Below are 19631 nucleotides of genomic sequence, written 5' to 3'. Positions count from 1 at the left end.
AATATATGTTTATTAATAGTTCATACTTTCATGATAAACTAACTATTATAAATATTTATGTAATAAATTATTAAGTTTGAAGCAAATTTTGTTGGCTGAGTCTCAGCTCATGCAGAATAATTTAAATAATATTTTCTGAATTGCCGCAAACATACTTTGTTGACATATGTCTAGCTAAGTGTCATGTTATTTCTCGAAACATATTATTTAGCTTAGTATATATTATATTAATAGATTTAAACTGGAAATAGAGACTTCATATTTTTAGAATAATATTAATTGATCAATGTCATGGATCTTTTTCATAATATAATTCAACTAAACGTTAGTTCTACACATTTTTGTGGTACGAACAATTTAGTGAATTCCTTTCTTGCCGATTTGGATGAAGTTACGAGGTTTGTTATTTTGTATTTTTAACGCCTTGTGTATAAACTGTTAGTTTTAATAGACTTCAATCTTAATGAAGACACTATAAGCCATCAGTGCATGAATTAGCGTTAAAAAATGACAGGTCATCGCACGTGTTTACTCTTTCGATCCCATAAGAAATAATGATAATTTAGTGCCAAGAATCTGCAAATAATATATTATATAGCTCTTTAATGACTAGATAAATTAAAACGAAGTTTAAACTCAAGAATAAACACAGAAGTAAATTATACCTACTTATCTAGTATTGCATAAAGCCGTTTGATTTTCAATGTAGACATACAAATACTGTTTCGTATAATTACGCATAAATAATACACTCATAGATAAATCTATTTAAATTAATTAAGCTATACAAGTGAGACGGTATAATTCATATATTCGACAACTTGTATAATAGTTTATAGTTTTACAATGTGTTATAAATCACATTTCTGTTAACTTGGTAGACAGCATTTTAAGTGAAATAAACTGTGTTGCTTTTTTCGTAGGTCCATACATGGTTAATTAGCTACAATTATTATTTATACGATTAGTGACTTATAACCATATGTATAAAATGTACTAATATAGATCTTTGTAATTAATTAATTTATGCTCAAAGTATTTTTAAATAAAAATTTAACTGATTCATAGGTTATTTTTAAGTTGTTTTTTTTTTTAATTGAATTTCTGACATAATTAATGTATTTATGATATATACATACTAACATTATGTAATAGCATACCTACAGATTTATTTTTTTATTATAAACATAAAATTTATTTTTAAATTATTCTGACTAAGTTAAATTTGTTTAAAATAAATCTATGAATAAATGGACTTCATTACTTTTAGTAAATACACTAAGTTACATTATATTATTTTACAGGGCGGGGCACTTTTCGGCAAAAATGGACCTTCCCCTTTTCAGCTAGTTCACTTTTTAGCTATTTTGAAAAGTCTGTTTTAGGCCAGTACAATATTTTGGTTACCAATGAAATATTTTTTACGTTTTTTTCTATTAAACTGCCAATTTACTAATTACAATCATAATAATGTTATTCATTTACAATTTATACATTGAATTAAGTAAAAAAATATAAAAATAAAAGTCAGGTAAACAATTTACACAATATACATATATATATAAAATTATAAGGATGTTATATTTTTTTTTTTATAATTATAGCACATATGTTTAATAAATTCAACTCATGTTATTTCTTTTCTTTCATATTTTATCATATTGGTATGGTTTTTATCCTGATGATTTCGAACTTTTTCATCTTTTGGGAATTTTGGAATATCCACACTTCATATTTTTACACATGACTCAGTTTGAATTTCATTAGTTATATTCAACCAATACATAATTGGTGGGGAGTCTTTGTAAAAACATTGATTAAAATAATAACGATAAGAATCACGTGCATTTCTGGTTCTAGTTTAGCCAGAATAGCCTGATGCCTAAATAGTGGGAAGAAATATGATTTTTCACTAATATAGGTAAGTGTCTGTTGTTAATAAATTGGCAGTTTAATAGAATAAAACGTGAACAATATTTCATTGGTAATCAAAATAGTGTAGGTATTGGTTGAAAATAGACATTTCAGAATGGCCGAAAAGGGAAAGGTTCATTTTGGCCAAAAACGGTGCTACCCATTATATATATATATTTTTTTTTTAATATACCTAGAAATTAAAATCATTTACTGATTAATAGTTTAAAATATTTTTTTTATCACAAATCAAGATGAAAATAAAATAAATATCATGTATTTTTAAAAAAAATAATATGCATATTAAATTGCTTTATACTACAACTATTTTGAGCTTTTTCAAAACCTAACTTCACGCATATATTTGTTGAATAAAATCATAATTTTCATGTATATATTTTTATAAGCGCAAAAATAAATCCAGATTGTAGTTTTCCAAACATCAATTTCATTTAATGTATTACTAAGAAAATAAAAAGCAAAGTTATGAGCTTGTCAGAAATATCCCAACCAGAGAAGAAGCGTATTCACATGACATAAAATAATAAATACAGTTTGGTGTCTGTGAATTGTCATTGCGGTTGGGGGAGACAGGAACCGTTAAAACATCCCTAAAATGGTAAAATACGTATTGGACCAAAAAGACGGAACTTCTGCGTTAGGCTCGTTGGCGCCAAAGCCAGTTCATAAATAATAACTACAAGAATAAAAATAAAAATGCCTACTTTTCCTATTTTATAAAAGGACTTAATACAAATTGGTTGGACTGTGATGCATTCGATAAGTTTATGATGTTGTTAATATTTTTATTACGATCTGTCTTAGGATCGACATAAAAAATTGAATAAGTAAATAAGCGTACAATACATAAAAACGTTACTTATTTTATCTTTCGCGATCATATGGCTTATCGGTGTTCAAAATAAGAGTGTCTGTTTGCTTATAATAATCACAGTGTACAATTAATTATAATATCATGTACGTCGCACAAAAGCTACCGACATGCTACGTAAAGGACAGAATTTCGTTGGTTTTTAACAAAACTTCTTTGATGCCAAAACCAAAAACGGACCAACAAATTAACAGCAAATGAAAACGTTGAAAGTTGAAACTATAGTATAACATTCAAACTCGTACAACCGAATAAACGGTTCACATATTATATTCATTGTAGTAACCTTCTTTACCGACAACAAAATATACTAAAATAATTTGGTACCGCATTGTTATATATTTTTATGCTATTTGTATACGTATGCTTCGGTTATTTTATACATAAGTTTAACGTTTGACATTTTTTTTTTCAGGTGAGTGATTGGATTTTTATTGTTATGCCCATAAATTGTTGCAGTTTTAGTCTGACCGTGTAAGGTATTTTGTTTGTTTTATTGCTCTTTTTTTTTTTTTAAATAGCTTCTAACGATTTTTCTTAAGATATATTATTTGATATTTTAAATGTTCGTGTTAGTGTTTAGTGCTTAATAATAATAACATAATTCAATGTTTGAATCAATCATATACATATTTACCTACACTTTTATAACCTGTCCATATATTTAAAATAAATTTTTTAGAAAAATTTTTAACGGCTGGTGTTTTATATAGGTACGTCATAATTATTTTTATTTAAATATTTTTACTATAATTAATAATAGTTGCTAATTTATAACGAAATTATAATAATTGTTTTTAAAGTATTATTAATAGTAATGATTAATAGAATAAATTGAATATGTAAAATTAATAGAACAATTAAAAAAACTTCATCAACTACAGTTAAGTGCCTATTCTAAAGCAATGCAATACAAATTGCACACAAACTATATTACTTATATACCGTAGTTATCGACATAGTTTTATCGTCTCGAATAAAAATAATATTTTACATACAAAGAAAGGATATTATATTTTCGAAATTATCATTCATGGGATTACGTTTCCGTTTAGTTAAGCGACCGTATCGATAGAAGAAGAAAATAATATTGTGCTTTCATTGAATATAATATAGAGAATTCTCATTTTGTGGAATGCCTTTCGTGCACGTGCTCAAGGAATTTAATTAAAAATACCTTCATATACATGCTCGACCATAAATACAACAGGAAATTAAGTTAACCATAGTTTCTGTCAAATTTAAGGATAATATATCGCGATATGATTGTATAAAATTCGTTGACAGATATTAACCGATTGTCTACCGTCTCCCGGCGTGTAGCGATTCGTTTCGATAATCGAAATGGATCTCGGTTTTTTACCGTCCTATTTTCATCACCTATACAGGAATTTTTTCAAATTTTTTCTCTTATGATACAGCATATACGTATGGCATATCGTGTGTGTGTGTGTGTTTTTAATATATATCTATTATATCTACGTAAATTTTCGTTGTTTTTTTTCGACAATTTATATTAAAATTCTTCATATCTTATACGATTATATTATAATATTTTATTTAAGGGCATAAATCATAATTGTGAATTAATTTCTTCATATAGTGTAATATTATGTATATCATGCATAAGTTTAACTCTTTGTTAGAATATTTTAATAAATAATATATTTGTTTATAAATATTAAAACGTCTGTAATTAACAGACATATACGGTTAGTTATTATAGTGTTTTTCAAGAAATAGAATTTATATACCCATAAGTATATCGGTACCTGTTATTATGTTTTTATTATTATTATTTACCCTGTAAGGCATATTATTTTATTATACGCTATACTTATTTTCTCATGACGGACATGTAGGGCGGAGACATTAAATATACGAATGATGACGTATACGCACACTGGCGTGTAGAAGCAGCCAGCCCACGGCTGTTTGATTTTCTTCTAAAACTAACAAACACGTCTGTGCATCACAATTATGTATGGTAATTCTGCTTTCAGATACGGGAATAGACAAATTGCTAATAATTATATTTATTTTTTCTGCTTAAAGAACCGTTCTCTCCTATTCCTATGTACAGCACTTACTGCATGCAAATTTAAACAATCATTATAATAGACTAGTCGTATTAATTATTCGCATAAGCTCTTGATGGTTACATATTAACTCGACAAAACGACTTACATATGCACATTATACAAACAATAATAACATGCACCTATACATTTATCGTTATAAAACGTACATAAATAAGAGTTAGACGATTTTATGTCTTCATTATAAAACTTTATAAGATAGTAAGTACCTATATAAATAGCATAAATAAATAATATTTTGAAAAAACTGATCATAATATTACAATTATGTCTAATTAAAAAGAGTTAATGCATGATTATAATAAATAAAATATTAAATCCTATTTTTATATGTTAAAATAACAGCAGTTATGTAGATACTTGTATTTTTACCTTATTTTTAGTTGCCGTCATTCGAGGTCGCTATTAAAATTACCACTTTCGTGTACATTATTAGAAATAAGTTGCTAAAAAAGAAATTATTAAGTCCGAATGGGGTCAAATCCGCTTTATAATTTTTGGTTTTTATTATTATCCGCTATTTATTACCTTGTTGTTTTTGGCGTCAATTATAAGGATTTCTGATGACTGTACACGCACATGCCCTATTTAGGACCTTTAACCTTGGGGTTAAAGTTCGTTACGCTCAGTGTCTAATTTAAACACAGTTAACAATAATTAGCATTTCATCTTTTAACATATTTGTCCCTATTGTTTTTTTACACAACAAAATAATTTCATATTTTTTACGTTATACAATTGATAAATTGTTCAAGTAGTTAAAAGATTTTCAGCTGTTTAAAATTATAATTTCTACGTACAAAATAAATACAAAATAAATTATTAGTCTGATATTATTTAATAATGTTTATTATGTTTTAAATATTTTGGTCGTCATTTGTTACTCTAATAATTTGTTGTTAGTGACGATAAATTAAACTAAAAATTCCCATTTGGTCAAACATAATTACAACTAATCTAATGTAGTTTAAATAAATACAATAATGTCAATAATATCTTATTGATTATACCATCTGATATACTTTATTGATTAATGTGGTTACGTTTGTTTATGGCCTAGTCTTTATCCATACAAACTCGTTATAAAAAATAAAAACTTCCTATTTCAGTCACATATAATATCCATTATAGATTATCAATGTATCATTTTCATTTTCATATTTATATTTTAATTAAAACATTAAAACCTTATCAATATAGCATCATGATATTTTATGCTGTCGATGACAGGCGAATTTAAATTGTATAGCTTCTCTGTCAGTATTGATTATTATAGAATTACAACTAAATATAATTATTACAGATATTATTAACGCAGTTAAATTTAACAATATTTGTTTTTAATAATTTTGAATGGATAGAGTTGTAGGTATTTATTAAAAAAGTACATTCTTTCTTAAACGGTTATGTTTCCTATATTATTTAATATTTTTTTGATAACAATGGGATGTGTGTCTATAATTTTATATTAAACTATTTTATATAGTGTATCATGTAAATTATTTACTGTTCTACGTTGTATATTCCAGGGTAGATTTTAAAATGAAAAAAAGAGGTGTACTGTATTATAAAGAAAATTTAGTCATACGTATAGACAATTTCATACTATAAATTAAATACTTATGATTTTAAAAATTAATAAACCTTTTATTTAGTATTTTAGTTAGGTACTTTGTATTATTTGTAAGTATTACAATTACTTACACATTTTTGTAAGTTAGTTAAACGAAAAAATAATCTTCAAAACAGTACTTAGAGGTAGTGACTCAGCCCTTACATTACATAGTCCTCTTTTTTTATCAATCACTGAGTGTGTATGAGTTATATTCATATTACCGTGACATTGAAAAAGTAACATAATTATAGTACCAACCGATATATTATTATAACGGTACAATTGCAATATGCGTGCGTTTGGATTAATTTTATGCCAAATAACTGTGTTATGAAATCGAATAATAATAATTAATAGGAATGGTATTCATGTTGAATACACCTCAAAACTATTATAGTTTACGATTACTAACTAACCATTCATTAGCCAATTCTCGCCACTACGGTTTAGTTTTTGGCTAACAGTCATAATATTATCGTTTAAAACGTTTAGAAAAACATATTGTAATATATACATTTGCAGAAATATAAATACTAAGTTTCAACCTCATTTATTTGATTTACTTAATGTTGGATTTGCAAATATATTGTGAATGCAAAACAATTAATAGATTATATTAAAACAAATTTTATTGTTACATCAGCAGTAGTTTTCTTTACGAATTATGGCGGACTTAAAAACGATCGACTAGTCAAACCGAGTCACAATCTCAACTTAAGTCTTCAGCACGATCGCGCAAACTAACTTTAAACTTTAACTTTATAAGTTTGTTTGCATCTACGCACTCAGCTGTGTAAAGAGTTAAAGGCGCCAAATCGTGAAAACGAAAAAATCAAAAAAGCGTTTCATGACGCATAGCAATATAATACGCTCGTACAAACACGACAGCCTTTAAATATTTTTATTATAATAAACACCGCAAACATAAAATTATTTTAAATTATACACGAGTACATTCGCACTTTACTCGTATTTCAGTCAGCAACGTATTTGAGAGAAAATGTTGTATTTTTTATAGGGCCTATCGGGTCTTGGGTTTTTTTTTTTATTTTGTTCAAATTGTATCTACAGTAATACAATTATCTAATAAGTATGATTAATTAAATAAAAAATTAATATTACAATATTGAAAAAAACCAATTATTAGCCATGCCTATCTCCCTCTTGATCAAACTTTAGATACGCCACTGATTCGGAGACGCAGTGCAAAACCAAGACATCCGAAAATTGTAATTATAATACAGTTGGCCGATCCCCCCTTTGGCCCACCTAACATGAATCAAGCTCGTATAAAATATGTATTATTGTAATACCCACCGCGCGATGGTGAGGAGGTCAGGCGCCGCCGTCGCCGCCGCCGACTCAGCCGCCGCCGTCGTTCAAGTTCAAACGTCGAGCAACACCCGTCGATTACACTGCCGTCGCGTTCGCCCTGACGGTCACCAGTGCGCGTCCGCGGTGGACATTTTTTTCGCTCATCGCGGTGTGCCGCCCGTCGGTTTACTATCTTTGAACATAGTTGTACACATATAAATATATACGTATACGATAGTGATAACTGACGATGACACGTGCTCACGAGTCGTTAATTTTTTAAGACCCAATTAAGTTTTGAAAGAAAAAAAAATACAATATTTCGTTCTAGTGTGGAAAATCGTCAGTTTTCAACCATCAATGGACCAGGTATCGTGAGCTCACCTTTCACGTCCATGAGGTAATCCTCAGACCATATCTGGCATTGTTTCGTTTTTATGTTATCAAAATTAATGTCTATTGACGATGTGTGCACGCGATCCGTTTGCTGCTGTTTCGGAACCGATTTCGATATAAGCACATTAATTTAATTTTTTTTTTTATGTGTTTTTGACTTAATTCGTTCATGTCATATTCCGAATCAAATCCGGTTTTATTACTTGGCCAATCGTCTTTTCTAGATCACTGTTGATCCGATGGCCAATTTTTTTTTTCATTGCACCGTGTAAACTGGGTCTAATTTTTTGTTACATTCGATTCCGTACCATCAAAGTCGCCCAAGTAAAGAGGTTTTGAAAATATCTTGTTACGTTATTTTTTTTTCAATAAACACGTTTGTTTATTTTCATATTTTTTTACGAGCTCTATTTAAAATTGTGTAATTTATTAACAAATTATTCATTGCAACTATCTATTTAAAATATCTACTATAAATGTTTTAATAGTTTGTATTTTAAACTCGTTTCCTTTATAACTTTTAAATGGTGTTATATCTAAAATATGTATAATTAAAATTATGAAAGATCATTTTTGATATTGATCTCATAAGTTATTTGTATTTATATTATAATTTTAACCCATTTCTTGTTTAAAATAAAAAAAATTAAAAAGTCAAATAATTGTATTTTATGAAAGAAAAATCTGATGTGTAATTTGTAATGTACCTAAGTATCAATACTTAAATAAAATATGAAATTACCATGGTAATTTTATCTTTTCATTATCATACCTATATAGTATATAGTATAAAGATTAAAGAATCTTCTGAAATGAACTTTTAGGTAAATATCGCATCTTTGGTTTCAACGATGATGAGTTAATTCGTTATATTTTTTTCTTTCGAAAATTAGCCTCGCACATAATAACACGTAAAAATCGACAAACAGGTTTTGTGGATGAAATTATGAACGCTCAGGTTAAGATGCAAGAGGATAACAATAATTGCGTTTCAATATATACGCCTCCCGGGTCGAATTTCTTTTGATTCATTAATTTGGTTAACGGAAAACAGATCAATCCCTAAATTTTGTAGCGTTCGGATCGTGCACACGTCACACCTTTACTTAGCAGTCGGCTAGAACGAATGCTATATTTATTTTATAAATATATAATTATTCTTGATGATATATACCTTAAAAAGATATAAGTGAAACAATTTATGGCATAAAAAAACAATCATAAGAAATACAATATTGATAATTAAAATGTATGTGTTTTAATAACTTACACGCGTGACTTATGTATAAAATAATTACCTAGATTTAAGAGTAAATCATCGCTGTACAAGCCTAAAAAATTAATTTATTAATTAATTTTACGTAATTTTTGTTGATCTATAATACTAATATCATAATATCATTATTATTCTTAGTTCGTTTAATTTTCATGATATTTGTTCGTGTTTTAGTAGAAATTTGTTTACTTTTGAGTATTTTTTTACGCCTTAAATTTTTTCATTGTATACTTATATATATATATCACACGTTCTCGACAAATCGCCGTTAGTTACGATAGCTCCGTATTGCAGTCGGTTATCGCCGAGTGACAGCTGCAGGGGCCGTGGCGGCAGCGGTGACGAAAACAAACGGCCCATATAGTCGGTCGCCACGGAGCATCAGTGGTAAACCAGTGGCGACCGATCAGCAAACCAACCAGTGGCGGAAGAATGGCACACATGGAAGCTGACTTGGATTCAGGGCTAGCGACGTGCAGTGATCTCCCAAGTTGCAGCGAAGTGCTATGTCCGGTGGTGGTCAAAACCGAAGTACCAACTCTCAAGCAGCACTACTATCCAGAAGGCGGTTGGGGATGGATCATTGTGGCCGTGTCATTTGCTGTGCACGTTCTCAACATAGGACTGCACATGTCTTCAGGTGTCATGCTTCCGATTGTCGCGCGCAATTTTCCTCATGCCTCTTTTGGATCGGCAGGTTAGCTTCGCAAACGTAACATAATATATACCTACTTACGTACTTTTATGAACGTACTTTTATTTCAAATTGTAATAAAATATTTTTTAGTACATATCAAAGCATATTACAATAACTGTACACAGAAAAAGATGCGTATTGTTGTTATATGGTATTCAAACAAATACACATTATACACATTACACTTTCGATTTCATTTTCATATAACTGGTGATTTCTTGCTTCTTTAGCAAAAAGAAAAAAATATATATTGAAAATTCCATAGATTTATTTGAAATGAAAACAAGATGAAAAACAATTTAGTGTAGGCGCTTAAGAAGTAACCATACATAGGTTTATTGTATAAGAATTTATTCTTTTAACTTTTACTTAACGGTAATTAAAAAAAAATATTGTTAAGTTTTTTAGGTATTTCAACATTAAATTGTATTACTTTATATTTCATATTAACCCTAGTCCTAGTTATTTTTAATAACCTATTAGTTGTAAGTTATAAAAAATGTTAGTGATATAAATACTACAGCGTTTGCATCTTTATTTTCTACAAAACCTAGTTATATACCAGAATTAGTCAAAATGTAATGCTTGATACTGAAAAGTGAGCATAGTTTAACATTTATTGATTTAATTTTTTATTTCCCAATTTTTTCAAATACATTTAATATAAAAACGATTTTTCTTATCTATATTGGTTATGTTTTGTTAATTCATCAATTTAAGATTTGTTTTTTGTATTTATTATTTTTTATGCAAACATTTAATTTAATTTTTATCTTCATTAATATTACCAATAAGTCATTCACTTAATTTCGATCACATTTAAAATATTTAAAATGATTATATATAAATATATATATTTATAGTTTTTTATCGTGACAAACATATAAGTCGTATTTGGTTCACATATTTTTAATTTTCTAATCAAACGCTCGCTTATCGATTATTATCTGTGCATATTCTTAAATTCTAATTCACAATTTTTATTGTAACTCATAAAACTATATTACAAAATATATTTATACGTTTATTAGTGCTATTAATTTTTTTTTCTATTTGTGGCAGTAATTTCATATTTAAATTTTAAATAAAATGAGTTCTTAATTATATAAATTTGAATTCCAAATATCCCCAAAATTTTATAAACTCCAAATATTTTTTCCATCTCATTAATAACACCATAATATTATCTAGAGCTATTACACACAAACGAATATTATTCATAATCTACCTGTTCATTAGAATTTATGTAATTTGTATTTCAGAATCCCTTTAGTGATGTTTTCTATTTGATCTATTCGCGAGCCAATGGCGTATTTGTGATGAAACGTCAATAACTGCCGACTCGATGTACTTAGTTAAAATTTACTATCGATTTAAACTATCAAAGCTTTCAACGCAGCATACACAAAACAACAAAGTTCATCCCGGATTCCTGAGACCCACCCCCGTACATGTTACGTGACTTATTGTCTGACAATCCTCTACTATATGCTACACATAATACATATATATATATATATATATATATATATATATATACAATATACATGTTTGCTATACTTTCAACTTCGAAATCTTGAAAGAGAGTAATCACGTTCGAGAAATTGCGAAAAGTAACACAATTTGTAGTACAGCACCATATGAAATTACCTACTATGTGTTACTTTTAATAGGAGTTAAAAATTAAGAATTTATTAATTATTTAATTAATTATTTTTACACGGTTCTGAAAAAATAGTATAGTAAATGTTTTTTTAGTACCCACTAATTTGGTTAATTTGGATATTATTTATTGAATAAATGCCCGTAGGTTCTATTATAGATATTTTCATCTATACTTTCAGAAATAATCAAAAATATTAGATACTATCTTAGAGCATCATTAAATGAAAATAATGATATTGAATATAATAATGTCAATATAATATTCATTTTGGATTAAAAAAAGAAAAAAGAAAATAATACTTTTTTAAATACCACTATATAATAATATGTATTTATTTATTGATCTATAATTTATTGTTCTAAAATATAATTCTAGATACTTTTACGAATAAGTATGCATATTGTAAGACCTATTGAGGTAAAAATAAATTCAAAATAAAACTGTATGCATTAATATTATAACATAATATGTATATAGTGATGGTGAAATCGCTCTTAAAACTGCACCTAGTTTTTATGTTACTTATGCATCGAACATATTATAGGGATATATTATATGCCAGTGACTCGTGTTTTATCTTTAAATCGTTGTCGATCGTGTAGGATACCAACGTTCATACACAGCATATTATATACGATATACGAGCGATTAAATACTGTGATGTATAACTGATATTATCCTCACGAGATAATCGATGATTTTGTCGTTTGAGCAACTATTTGCACGATTTAATACTCCAATGCTATTCAGTGACTTTTAAACATTAATGTGGTTTATTGTATTTCAATTGAATATGCTTATTTTTCTATTTGATGAATATTAATAACGATAAGAAGTTTATAACGTATAATGATCGATTTGAATCTAGTTTTATGTGATTTATTCATAAATAATTATCACAGCAATATATGTTTTGAAGGAGACTGTAATATTTAGCTTAGTTTACTCTAGTAAAATAAAAACGAGAACGACTTGCAATTCACTTTCTTAAATTTCTCAAGTAAGTTCTACAGTTTAGGAAGGAAAAAAGGAAAAAAAACTTAAATGTTTTTCGAACGGTATTAAATCTTCTCCATATTATGCAATGTAAATATAATATACATACAAATATGTATTTATAATAAATTATTCAAACAAAATATTATAAAAACTTCAGAAATTAATTGTATTATAATTATTAGGTACTATTATTGTTCGGAAAACTATTAAAATATTCTGTCTATATGGCACGTTATATTATATGTAGTGATTTAAATTCATTAGACAATTGAAATAAACGGTGATACGATAGAAATTGTTCACAATATTATTATTTACTCGCGTACTTTATTATGTACATAGTACATACAAACAATATAATTTTTTTCATAAAAAAATTTATATTTTACATAATACATTAGATGTAGATCACAGTGATGTTTTTATTACGTAGGTTAAACACAGGTCCATCTGCAGATTACGGTTCAGTATTTGTACGTGTTATTTTTATATGTATTATGTAAATAAGCGTGTATAATGCTAACACATTAATGTACAAACGGAACATTTTGGGCAAGTATGATCAGATGGAACCACTTCAACTACGTTAGATTTATACCAATATATTATTATACAATATAATATATTTAAGACCAACTGTAATAAATTGTCAGTCGATTTACAATGGCAGTGTTTCCTAATAACTTAACAATTGCAATATTCGTATTATATATATATTACTATATTGATTGTTGTTTTGCACAGATTATAACGCATCAATAGCACGATATTATATTCTGTGACACGAAATAAATGATTATTACGATTAAGATTTGATATTTTAATTAATTTCTTAACGTACTGCAGCAGAAATTAATATACTAGCTATCACGACACTCTTACGGACTTTGAAGTTTTAGTTGATTTTTGGATTTCATGTGTCCTCCAGTATTATTATTTTTTTTGTTTTGCAATTTTTTCTGATTGGTGCGTCCATTCAAAGTTCCAGAGCACGGAGCGATTATGGTAATTTTCGATAGAAAAAATATGTATATGACCGACGTGTAAAACTCCGAGTGCCCTTGGGGAAAATGGCGGCCCATTAGATGGTTCGTTTGATTCGGAAATAATTATACGTCTCGTGCGCACGCGGTGGAATGAAGAAACGTTAGCGCGTAAATAATAACGATGACTATATTGCTATACACGATATATTACATAGTTCAATATATATATATATATATGTACCTATAGCCAAAAAATATTTTGACAATTTTACCGTCCCTCGATATGAAATACAGAGATATAGTGAGTGAGAGGAGAGAACGATATGGAGTGTGTGAAACATGAAGAGAGATCAATTTGAATTATTTTTACGCGTTTTGTATTTTGTATTTTATTTTTTTTTTTTTTTTTGAGCTATCTCAATCGGTTGGGTGGGTAAGGTTATCGAGAACGTGATTTCGTTGTGATTTATGCTGCTCTATAAATAATAGTTGTATTTCCCAGTGTGTATAATGACATATATACCTTCTAAAAATATTGACGCGATCAACAAAATACTAAATCTTGTATTATTGAGAAAACCATTTTGCGGCCTATACTTAATAATATACCGAACACCAGAGCCACTCGAGACACGTACGATGTACATTTCTACGTTAATACATAATATCGTTTGAAAAATAATCGTTTAACAACAATGATATGTGATTTGAAAATTTAATTTCTTCGGTTTATTATAAAATTAGTAATACGTGAAATCTAAATTGTATTAAAAAAAAAAAACTGTCTGATATCATACACAATGCCGTACCGACGTGTTAACAACTTTTACAGATTTACAACGAACAAACAATAATAATAATTATTATGGTATTTTAATACGCCCCGTTAACACGGTAACGTTCTTAATGAAAAATATACGCATCTAACATTTGGATATGAACCAATACCTGTAATCCATTATTGCATACACACATTATAGATACTTATTATTGCTATTATTTTTTGCTTTGCGATCGATCACCTGATATATATATATATAGAGAGAGAGAGAGAGGCTAAAATTGTATCTCGAGTCGTTGTGTATAATACGCTCCAATGTATAATAAAATTATTATCTTATATCAGTGATTAATAATAATTGTGTGTTGTTCAGGTGATGGTGTGGTACCATTGCAGTATTTTCGTAGCACGTGTTTATTTATAATATTAAATAAATATTTCGTAGGAGTAAACATATAACATATAAATTATACATAATATTGATTTAATTAACAACTGTATAATAATACCTATACATTATTGTTGTACTGTGGCTGCTTGATTTAAGATGCAATCAATTGTATGCAATAAGATTTGTGTCAATCCGATAACATTGATGCGTTTCAAATGATATACTACGTATGTTCATTCATGTAATTTAAAATGTCACGTTTTTCTAATAATTTATCGGAAATGCATTTGTACAAATTAAAAAAAAAAAAAAAAAAAACGATAATAATATATTAAAAAATAGGTGCGGACGGTACAACACTTCAATACTCATTACTCGTAGTTGTTGACCACTCGTCTCTTTCCGCTGTTCACGAGTCAATGCGATGCGTGCATAATTAATGGTTATACTCCTTGATATATTTGAACGTAATGATTCGCCTTTGCCCTTCGCATTCATAAAATGATTCTGTTCGATGGTGGATTCAGCCAAAAACGATCGATATCTTAATGACAACCAATGTGATGGTGATTGTCACTTTTGTTTGTTATAAATCGTTTATTAATTAAGAGGGAACATTCCGAAAATTTACTTACTATTATTTAAGGATTGACGATACCTAACTATTCAAGTGTTATCGATTTCTGTTATATTTATACGTTTTTGATTATTTTACAAGTGTATGACAATTGCACCAGAAATCTAAGAATTATCACATATTTTTGTTTTATAATTTGTTCGACTATACTTGAGTCTTATAATGCGATACAATTCTCGAAAAGTTATTTTATGGGTTTTGATTGTAACTTGTCTTTTAACATTAACGCATACATTATAACTGATTAAGATTCATAACAATTTAGACAATTTATACTTGAACAATTGTGTATCTTTTTTTTATTATGTGTATTTTTTTAAGATGAATATTTCATTAAAATAAAATATTTAATAGTATTATAACTAATATTTTTCTGGCGCCATCGATGTATACCTATTTAATTTATGATAAATCCGTCAACGCGAAAAATTTAATTATCTAATAAAATTAGCGTAATTAGCAAATACTGTATTTTACTTTTCTGCAAATTATTGTGTAATAAATTCACCCATGGTATTGTTGGAATTCATGAAAAATTAAAAGTTTAAAATATTTTGACTGCGTACAAATTGTGTCCCTGATAAAAAAAAATGCGATTTGTAACATACAAATTGCGTCTTGGGTTTTCTATACTACTATACTAATCGTGTCCCGATAATATTTAAAAACTCTTAGGTTAGGTTAGGAACAACAAATATCTGTGAAGCTTTCCATTAAAAATTTAACGGTATGTTTTATTCTGCTCATTCAAATTTCAAAAAATGTATTGATATACTTAAAAATGTACACAAATATACTTGCATAAAAATCTGAAATAGTAGTCTAATAAAGAAAATAAGACGTAAAATATGTTAAAAACAATAATTGTCAAGAAAAGAAATGATTAAATACGACTTGAACAAAATAATATGTTTTATCCGTTTTGATTTTGTCAAAACTGTATCATTCAAATTTTTTCCAAACCATAAATAATATTTTAATAACATATATATATATATATATATATATATAACTTGCACATTATAATTTATATTTTTTACTATTTTTTTTTTATTCTTTTATTATCGTATTTAACGACAAAAACAATATTTTTAACTTACCTTAAATAATATAATATTTATTTAATGTTATTATTGAGTCTTAATTCTGAATTAATTGAGAAAGAAAATAATGTATTTACATCGACTGCAACTAGTATAGTTGTTAAACATTATTGGGACGTAATTCGTATGAAAAAGGGATCTTGGTACGCAATTTGTTTGCACTGAATATTTTAACCTACTGGTATATATTTTAAAAGTATTTTTGACAAATAATTAATATTCTTGAAATTTTTTCAATTAGTTTATACCGATAATATTGACTCTAAGACCTCATATCTATGGAAATAATTCTTATTTTAATGGGTAAAAAACAAGATAATTAATTAAAAATATTAATACATTTTCGAAAAACGTGTAATTTACTATTTGTATTTCTGAGATTTAGAATTTTTCCGAAATAGATAAAAATTTAAATTTTGTTTTATGTATAATACTACACTACTATATTATGCATATACTACAGAATATCTGATTAATAATTTTTTTTTTTTTTTCAGTCACTAAATTTCTTGTAATTAGATATGTTACTATGATTATTTGATATTTAAATGTATAAATATAGTAACATTTATTTTTTATTTTTACAATGTTTAACTAATCGATTTCATTTTATAAAATAAATACATTGCATGCGCTTGTTTTAATATAGTAATGATATAATCCACAAATAAAAAAAATGTATAGTTATAACTTATAAGTTGTAACCAAAAAATTAACAGTTAAATTTCATACAATTTTTGTATGTGGTATGTAACGTGCTGTAATAATATATATAATAATATACAATTATGTATCAAAACTTAAATTTAACGTAATAGTAAAATAATACCACAAATAATCTGTTTTTAAACAATATCATATTATTTTTGTTATGTATTGTTTGGTATTTATTTAATAAAAATTAATAAAAACGGATATAATTTTACTTTTAAAAATTTAAAAACTATTAATTTATCCGTATGTTCTAAATAAATTAAAAACTAAACGAGTTTTTGTGTGATATCCGTTGATTTATTAATTTCTGAAGTCAAATAAATAATCCATTTATTCTTTTTTTTTTTTTTTTAATTAAATAATCTAATTTAACTATTTAATAACTGTACCTACTTTTATTATATCATTTAATATTGGATTATGTAGCATTTGTGTATAATTTATAAAGTTCTTGCTTTTATGAGTAGGTAGTTAGTTATTTTATAAATTATATTAAGTATTAACACAATACATTATTATCTGAGAAAAGGGTTTATAGTTACGTAGATGTTTTTGATCTAATATGAATATATTATATGCATATTTTAAAATAATCTATTTGCAATCATTCAACTTTATAAAACGTATATATTTAAAGCTTATAATAGTGTAATTTATAGAACTAATAATTTCTTAGCAATAAAAATTGAAAATTAATATACATGTATTTCATAGTTGAATGTTTTTGTTACCTTACTTATTTTGAACAACTTTTTTTAAATGTTTAATTTTGTGATTATGAATATTGTGATAAATGTTTAATAATAATGCAAGAAAACTTTATTTAAATTTGAGAAAGGTCAAAAATTTGTGGGTCGGTTATTTGGAGTGTCCACCCACAGTGGATATCGCAAACCTCAAAGCACGTTAGCCGATACTGAGCAAAGTGAACCAAAGTCATTTGTTTTATTTGAATTTTATGCCAACAGTTTTTCTATTGAATACGTATCATAAATCAAAGTTCCTCCCTCCAATCCCACTCAACAACCGTTGACCAGTAACCAGTGTAAACGCGCTAAACCACATCTCCAGTGACCCTCGGGCTACTTCTCATCTCGTGTTTACACATTATAATATTATTATTATATTATAATATACATACCGCGTAGGATACGACGAACATTTTCATTAATATTTTATTTCATTTTTCTTGTGTATTTCTTATTTTTCTAACCATTAAAACGAGAATTATTTCCATAGTCGTGAGGTCCTACAGTCAGTATCTTTTTCATTAAAAAAAAAAAAAATAAATAAAAGCACACACACGCGCATACACTTATTAACCACTTTGTAGCTAAACGCGAGCGTATAAATTCTCATTAAGGTCTCAGCAAGCATAGTGACGTGTTTACATATTATTCTACGTATGCATTTAAAGCACTCGTTAGCAATTGTTTAGGTATTTTTTTCCATCCTATCATTTCTAAATTAAGTGTGGTCTAATGAGTGTTTTGATAAGTTCACGATTCTTTTGGTTAGTTATATAATATACTCATGATAGTTGCTAACTGGAAACGAACCGTTATTTCTAGATAGGATGATGAAAATGAAAATAATTTATGTGAGCGAGCAAATTTGATTTTGAAGTGTTTTTTCCGTATTGTATGGACGTGTACCTATTGTTCCACGTGATCATCTAATATTCAAAACAATTAGTCACGAATTATTTTAATAAATAAATCGACTTCAATCAAAAGATTTTCGCTAAATATAAATTTGTCAAGGAATCAAATAAAGTTATGTAAGCGAACATTTTATACCATATAATAATATTACCTAAAACATTAAATTTGTTAAAAAAATATATAATGTATATATAGTATAAATCGATTAAATTGAGTTAATAAATTATACATAGGAATTTATTAGAATAAAATAATTTTTACTACGATATACATATATATATTCAATAATGACAAAAATTAAAAAAAAAAAACAATGATTACAGGAAGTGAGAAAAGTAAAAACATCTCAATTTATTAATTTATTAATTTTTGTGAATAATGTTAACCGATAAAATATAACGAATGTGATGCAAAGGATAAATTCAATTTATTTTAATAGACTTTGTTAAATTGGAATAATGAGCAAGGATAAAAATAAAACATTTTG

General features: G+C 26.9%; 2 protein-coding genes across 5 annotated transcripts in view; both read left to right on the top strand.

Moving 5' to 3' along the window:
- Nucleotides 1-3281, top strand: part of LOC112604184 (glycine-rich cell wall structural protein 1-like) — a 68089-nt gene extending 64808 nt beyond the window's left edge. The window contains exon 3 of the mRNA XM_025353104.1: nucleotides 3222-3281. Coding sequence (XP_025208889.1) covers nucleotides 3222-3229 — 8 coding nt within the window. The 3' untranslated portion in view covers nucleotides 3230-3281. The remainder of the gene's footprint in view (nucleotides 1-3221) is intronic.
- LOC112604183 (monocarboxylate transporter 2) overlaps nucleotides 1-19631 on the top strand; it is a 310370-nt gene that overhangs the window by 219359 nt on the left and 71380 nt on the right. Inside the window, exons 1-2 of one of the 4 annotated variants that reach the window (XM_025353100.1) lie at nucleotides 7935-8203; nucleotides 9801-10203. The exons of 2 other annotated variants lie outside the window; for them this stretch is intronic. In XM_025353100.1, the coding sequence (XP_025208885.1) occupies nucleotides 9939-10203 (265 nt within the window). In that variant the 5' untranslated portion in view covers nucleotides 7935-8203; nucleotides 9801-9938. Of the gene's footprint in view, nucleotides 1-7934; nucleotides 8235-9800; nucleotides 10204-19631 lie in introns of those variants that run through there. One more of the 4 variants, XM_025353099.1, reaches the window with a different exon arrangement.

Source organism: Melanaphis sacchari, unplaced genomic scaffold, assembly GCF_002803265.2.
Source record: "Melanaphis sacchari strain LSU unplaced genomic scaffold, SCAv2.0 Contig11_pilon_pilon, whole genome shotgun sequence".
NCBI lineage: Eukaryota > Metazoa > Arthropoda > Insecta > Hemiptera > Aphididae > Melanaphis > Melanaphis sacchari.
This window is presented reverse-complemented; position numbering and strand designations above follow the sequence as displayed.